Here is a 7,658-nt window from a genome sequence, read left to right as displayed (position 1 = left end):
CCATTCTGTTCTTATTCAGTTTCTAAAAACAAAAAACAGCAAATAAAGATATTGCCTGTGTGTACTTAAGAAATACAAAATACTTTATCTGTCTTTTATCATATAATATATACTTTAATAAAGCAAGTCATTTCTGTATAAAAAGGATACAAGCTGAGATTCTGATTTTGTAGCAATAAAATTACATGTCTTAAAAGTACCTTTAAAAAAGGGGTATAGATGAAAGATGAAAAGACCAATTTTATGCTATCAAACACCAAGCTGATGATTCAGTAAAGTCTTGTGGGTCAGCTAAAGCATCATCATGAACATCAATACTAGAAGAGTGATCTATTCTTCTTATTCACTACATTTCGTAGAATCAGTTAACATAGTGGTTTTCCTTGCTGAACAAAGTGGCCGCAGAGCTGTTTGCTTCTTCCCCTTTTGCAATATCAGTCTGACAGCTTGTGGGTTTTCTTTTGGCCGGCCGCACCCCAGTCATCTCCTCATAAACAGGAACTACAGGCTGTGGCTTTCTACGGTTGGGCGTTTTACACTGTATGTAAGAGGAAATCAGTAGAAGGGAGGGTTTAACTGAAACTGAATATATAGTGGGGAGTAAACCATATATGGTCAGAAAGACACCACCTTTAAAATCGCTGTCAACAGTTTAAGGATTTTTATTTTAATTTTTGATTTTGTTGAATCAATATAACAATAAAACATATTGTAAAATAAAGTTGCACTGAAACTTTCGGTAACACTTTATTTTACAGTGTCCTTGTTACATATGTACTTACAATAGTATTAACAGCTAATTGTGCATAATTACATGCAACTAACCCTCAACCAAACCCTAATCCTACCCTAACTCTATATTAAGTACTATATTAAGTAATTAATATTACTCAGTACTTAAATATATAATTGCACTGTAACAATGACACCGTAAAATAAAGTCTAACCAAACTTTCAAATGTGTTCTTTCTCATATTATCATTTTATTATTATTTTATCATTGACATATTCCCCAATGATGGGGTACCTAATATAGGGACCACTGTTTTGAGGAGGAGAAAAAAGGTCTATGGACCTATTGTTATTATAATCATTGACATATTCCCCAATGATGGGGTCCATAATAAAGGGACCACTTTTTTGAGGAGGAGGCACTTTCTTCTATTTTCAGTGAATAGCAGACATCTTGACCATAATTGGGAGTATTTCTATTTCATGTCTTTTTGCCTAAAAAACGACCTAAACAGGGTGGCACAGCTTACCCCACTCTCCCTTATCCATTGAATTAAAAACAAACTTGAAACTAAATACTTACACAGTAAGCTATAGCGAGAGAGAAAACCAGAACCCCCAGCAGACATGCAGCTCCAGAGATCACATACAGCAATGACAGGTAACTTACACAATCACACGATGGCAATGGCTCATGAGCTGTAACACAGTCACAACAAACACAATCACAATAAAGGAACATGCTGCAATAATACTGTATAATCCAATGTATTTGTCTTTTTTTTCACAGGCACAGATATCTGCCCTATAAATCCAGTCAATAAGAAATAGGCTGAACACATGTAAAGTGGGTTATTTAATAGTATTTATTATGGCTATTGCTAAACTTTAGTTCAACTATTATGGAATTATTGTAGCCATTTGTATCACACACACACACATATATAAGTAGGAGCCAAAAGAATTATGCACAAAATGTATCTCTTTTTCAGTAAATGCACTAGGTGGGTTTCAGCCCAGGTCTATTTTATTTAAATGTTCAGTCTTAGGTTCTGTAACAATCATCTGTAAATAAAAAAGAACTGTGCAAAAAAAAAAAAAAAAAATGCTTTTGTGGTGTCTGCATGACCTTATGAGTAATTTGAGACTTTCACTGCTTGACTGCATCAGATTGTCTAGTTTCACTCACATTAGCCTATGTTGATACATAAACTGGGGTAGTAAATTGCAAGTAATCATCCTACATTTGTATCTAAAAATAACACTGTTGAAAATAAAGCGCATCTGTATGATTTCTGTTTGGGTGATGGCATTAAATGCAGGATTAACTGACCTGGATCTGGACTTTTTTATGTAAACACATATTTGAAGTAATATAAATACAGGTCACCTACATAAGTCTTCAACATAGATGAAGAACTCCATCTTGCCAGGGACCTTCTTATCATCTGGAAGACTGCCATAGTAGAATTCACAGTAGTACACGTCTGTGTCCTGAGCCTGCAGGTTTGAGATTGTCAGATGAACTGTGTGGTTGTTAAACTCATCACGCACTTTGATGCGATTCTTGTCCTCAGATTTATTGATAGTTGGTAACAATCCTTTTGAAAGATACAGTACTCGTCTGGACTGCAGCAGCCTGCTTTTCAGTGAAAAGGCGAATAGGTTTTCCCCCTTATTGGTTGATTCGCAGGTAATGTCAATGGATGCATTCCTTACTCTGTGGATATAAACAATACCTCCATGTGCTGAGGTGAAATGGCTACAAGTTAAAAACATTTTTATGAATCACATGTATTGAAACATAAATGAAAGTTACACACGTTAAAATAACTTCTTTAGACTGCTAAAATAAAATCCAACAAGTCTTAGGAGAACACTTTTGTTAAATGTTAAATAAACATTAGTTTCACTCCTGATACAGTGTATTAGTCAGTTATCAATTATCTTAAAAAAAAAAAAAGGTTAGAACCAGTATGGAATTTAACTTACCATTTACAGAGGGGGTGATAAGACACAAGAGAACAACATGAGCATACTTCAAACCTAACATTATGAAAGAGGAAATTAATTGAGAAACAGTGACTGTGGTAAGAAAGCCAAAAAGTCTGAGTGTAACAAAGAAATAATCTCAGATGATCATGAGGAGCAGAGTGTTTTAACTCCACCTTGAATGGGGTGTGGGGTTTGGGGGCCTTTAAAGATCAAGAGAAAAAGGAAGCCAGCATTAGGTGGTTTGTCAACTTCAGTTAATCATTGTGAAACCTATAGATTTTTGCATTCAGTCATCTTCACTTTGTTAAATAACTCAAAAGTGTAATGTTTGATAATAATATTTACACATGGAACCATAAATATGAAAGTACAAATCAATCTCAGACGATTATGAGTGGTAAATCAAAATTATACAAATTAAATTGACTGTTTCATTGCAGATAGAAGAGATATGTAGACTCAGCTCTTTTCCCTGGATACAACAACCAAATTAATCTAAAGTTGTTTGAATAAAAATTACCTTTTACTTTTTCAATGCCAGGAACTTTTCAATGCCAAGAGTTTATTCACATCACAGAATTCATATTTTGACCTATCCTTTTCAAAGTCAGCAAAATACTTTATATTTAGACAAAATGTATTGTTATTTGGCCAAGCAAAGAAGGACAAAACAATAGACATCTGGCAACAGAGACAGATGGAATTTGCTCCAATCAAATGCTACATAGGTCAAGGAACCCAAACTCCATCAGGTGACAGAAATGGAGAAAAAAGAAGAAGAAAAACCTTGGGAGAAACCAGACTAGTTGGGGGACCACTTCTTATGGTAGGCAACATCAGTCCTGGAGAGACACTGTCTTACAGAGTTAAGATTCAACACCTGAACCAGCTAATCAATGTCTCCAGGAGTACTAAGGCTATACAGGCCGATTTTTTTAGGGTTGGAGCTCTGTCTACACCAGTCCTAGATGAACGAACGTGGTGGGAAATTTAGGTGGGAAGGAAGAGTTGTCAAACTGGACATTGTTGAGCCAATAGTAGACGAGTGGTCTTGAGTAAAAAAAAAGAAAAGAAGCATGTCTGATTCCCAAGCATCTCTGTTCGGAGAATATGCTTACTAGTGAAATATTTACAGTATAACAAAATGTTTTCAACTTCACCTTTGTAAGGGATAGGGTTTTGAGGCTTTTTAAAATGTAAGAGGTAAAGGAAACTTTTGTGAGAAATGTGTTTTTTGTTTTATAGAATACGTGTTTTCTCAGAAACGTTTTGAGTTATGTTCATTAAAATGGTTATACGTCTCAGGGCTGAACATAGTGGATTTCTGCAGACAAAATATCTTATGGTCTGGTAATCATCTGTGATATAAATTTGAATATTTAAAGTTTGCACATGTATTCACTACACGCACCTGTACTCCTCTGTACTCTCAGAAAAGAAGAAAAAAAGTGTTTGACTGTTGTTCAGTTTAATTAAAACGAGCTAAAGCAACACACTTTTGAACATTTTGTCACAAATTCATTTTTAACGTAGGCTATTCAATCCACCTATTTAAAACTAAAGTTTATCTAATCCATTTTAGTTGACATTACTGTAACTGGGCATTATCTATTTTCTCACAAACCATTTAATGCTAGTTTCCTTATCCTCTTGATCTTTAAAGGCCCCCAAACCCAAAACCCCTTCAAGGTGGTCAAAACACTGCGCTCCTCATGTTCATCAGAGATTATTTATATTTAAAATGTCTGAGCAATTGTTTTATCTCAAGATGAACACCAGTAATGTATTTTCCTAAGGCATGTCTATAAAAGCAACTTAAATATCCTAGTTGAACTAAAGGCTGATTTATACTTCTGCGTCGAACTGACGCCGTAGCTACGGCGTAGGCTGTGTGTAGCGCGCGTACCCTCCGGCGTACCCTGACGTGCACCTCTCCAAAAATGTAACAACGCGTCAATTCTACGCGGACGCAAGCGCTGTGATTGGTCTGCTAGAACCCCTCCCTCGGGTTTCACACGCTCCCTCTGCAGGTGTAATTGCGCGTCAACGCGGACAACGACGCAGAAGTAAACGAAAACCAACGCGTTGCCTACAGCGTAGAGGCTCCGGCGTAGGTCCGACGCAGAAGTATAAATCAGCCTTGGCCTAATCCTAGGCCTAATTAAATCTAAGTTCCATCGGTAAAGCCCTGGCCTAAGTTTTTTTATTTTTCAGTAAAGGGAAATACCTGTTGTTGTTATGTTCCGTTGTGACAGAAATTTAGAAGGGTTTAAGAGTTAATGTTTTTTAATTTTTGGTTTACTTTGTGATGTACTTGGAGATGGTGATGGTGTGAGATTAGTTGATTCACTCACACAACTATGTCAGTACTGACCAGCATTGCCTTATTTGTGCATTCTATACATTTCATATACTGACCCATGATTCTGCACCCAATAAATTAGTTTGTTCAATGAATTTAATCTAGTCTTGAAACGTGATCCTGCAGATTTGCCATACAACATCAGGCCCTTATACGTTCTGCAAGTGAACGCCGCCTTGTGGTGCACAAAATCACTTTCACGGACATTTACCTTGACTGTCCATGCTGGTGGAATGAAACTCAACCCGAGCTTTTTTTATTTTGAATAAAACGGCTAAAGACGCACCTTTTTCGTCAGTTTAGGTCGATAGGCCTACTGTATGAACGAAATTAGTTAGTTTAAACAAATGTTTTGATGAGTCAACTTTCATTCTTAAAGTGTCATAGGCTATAACCAGCAATAGTGTGTTAGTTTGCTATACCGTTTAACACAGGAACTTAAGGCGAGACACGGCAGGCAAACACTGGTCAATTTTTAGATATGTGTCTTAACATCTTCTTGCAGACTTGTGGTAAAAAAAAAAATACACATTTAGGTCTTTATTTTACTACACTCTGTCTGTTTGCGTCTGTAGATTTCTCATAAATTCAACAAAAGTTGGCGTTCTAATAAATCAACATGCTGCTCGATCCGCGATCGCTGCCTGCACCCCGTCATTTTCACATACACTGTAGAAGGCTCTCTCTCCTGTACAATGTTGTCGGATCCAAATATGGTAATTTCTTTTTTATCAGCAACCAATCGTTAAAGTAAAAGGGCTGAATGCGGAATCTCATTGGCTGATGATAAATCTTTAAAGTCGGCAAGAAATCAAAATTGACCCTATTTACTTTGTTAGCAGATATTACCAGTCTTGTGGTGAACAATTAATCCATGCAAGTTAATACACAGAACAAAATTGTTTGTCGTGGTTATCTTTAATCAAAGTCTGAAAAGTTACTTCCGGTCTGGAATGGTTACTTTTCTGATGACGTAGGTTTGACGGCTTGGGTTGCTTAAAGGGGTCATATAATGCCATTTTTGTACAAGCTAATATGATTATTTAGGGTCTAAATAAAAAATTTGTAATATACTTTAATTAAAAATTCTCATTAGTATTGTAAGAAAACACTCATTTTACCTGGTCAAAAACAGCTCTGTTTGCCGTTTTAGTGCATATGTCTTTAAATGCTAATGAGCTGTGCTCACCCCGCCCCTCTGTTCTGTGGTGCGCTTTTTACACAACACATGTGGAGTGTTGCCTTGACAACAGTTGAGGCTATATTTTGAATAATGGCAGCGGGAGTCTCTGAGGATAACATAATAACTATAACGCATTGTTCAGTATAAACGGGGAATTATTCATTATATTGAGAACGTCGTAAAAACATGCCGTAATGTAACGTTACCCTGAGTGTAAACATTAAGTTAGCCGCATTCATCGTGAAGCGTGCTTGCCGTGCTAGCGATTTGCAAAGATTAATATAAGGATTATTATAAAGGTTAATAAAACGTTACACTCACTTCTTCTGGAGGTTCAGCAGGAACACGAATAGTTGGTACAGATCCTTTTTTCAGAAGCAGCTTCTTAGCAACCAGCTTTATATTGACCCTCCTTTGTAATGCAGTCTGGTGAAAAATTATTTGCGCAAACAAACAAAAAACATTTGTCCTGGGGAATATTCCCTTCAAAAGCAAAACTCAGCCACTGCGTCTTCAGCGGTTCTGATCTGGGGAAAATTAAAATGACTGCTGTGTTCCTTATTGCACTCAAGAACAGAACACCACAATTGCTTAGACGCCATTCTGCTCATAGACATGTGCATATATCAACAATGACGCGCGGACTATGATTGACAGGGCGGGTCTGTGTTGAAACGCTGCTGTCAATCAACAATCGTGGGAGGGGCGTCGATTTGGTGACGTCACAAAATCGAACAGCTCAATTTGAGACAGGTTAAAACATATAAGGAGATAAAAAAAAAACACTGGATGGATTTTTATCATTTTATGATGGTTGTGTACAGGCACTGCCAACACACATCTCAGTGCAATCAACTTGTAAAAGTGCATGTACCATTATATGACCCCTTTAAACGCTTAATCACTCCCCCCAAACCGTTACTCTGCTATGGGCGAGAGATGGAGAGGAGGAGTGCTAAAGTAAAACCCTGCCCTCTGTTCAATATTCCGTTTCAATCGGAAATGCGTCACAACCTATTTTTTTACAGTCTATCTATGGTCACAACACTTGAGAAAAGTAATTTGCAACTTCCGGTTCACGCAGACTTTAAAGCCCGTTTTCTCAAAATGACTTTTCTCTCATTCTCCAAGAAGTAAAGATTTCAAATTAGAGAGGGATTAATGGATATCTACTTTTGTTATCCTGTAAATCAGAATATACTGTCAATAGCCTTAAAAAAAGATTTTCTCCATGTTTTTTGGAATACAATCTTATATAAATCAGGCTAGGAATAATATATTTACAAATCCCTCTGTAACTAGGGTTTTCACCAACGTCACGTTCTGGGCGGCAACCCGGATGCACGGCCATTATGGAGGTCTACTCGGATGTAAACAACAGCATGG

The 7,658-nt window shown here is 36.9% G+C and overlaps 1 protein-coding gene across 1 annotated transcript; it reads right to left on the bottom strand.

Moving 5' to 3' along the window:
• Positions 1–58: 58 nt before the first annotated feature.
• On the bottom strand, positions 59–2,911 carry cd7al (cd7 antigen-like). Its single transcript, XM_079627384.1, has 4 exons — positions 2,725–2,911; positions 2,127–2,480; positions 1,316–1,431; positions 59–538 (listed from the first exon to the last, which is right to left on the bottom strand). The coding sequence occupies exons 1-4, from the start codon at positions 2,783–2,785 to the stop codon at positions 362–364; spliced, it is 708 nt and encodes a 235-aa protein (XP_079483510.1). The 5' UTR covers positions 2,786–2,911; the 3' UTR covers positions 59–361.
• Positions 2,912–7,658: the final 4,747 nt, after the last annotated feature.

This window comes from Phoxinus phoxinus (assembly GCF_949152265.1).
Source record: "Phoxinus phoxinus genome assembly, chromosome: 11".
NCBI classification, from domain to species: Eukaryota; Metazoa; Chordata; class Actinopteri; order Cypriniformes; family Leuciscidae; genus Phoxinus; species Phoxinus phoxinus.
The sequence above is the reverse complement of the archived record's forward strand: the minus strand, read 5'-3'. Positions and strand labels throughout refer to the sequence as shown.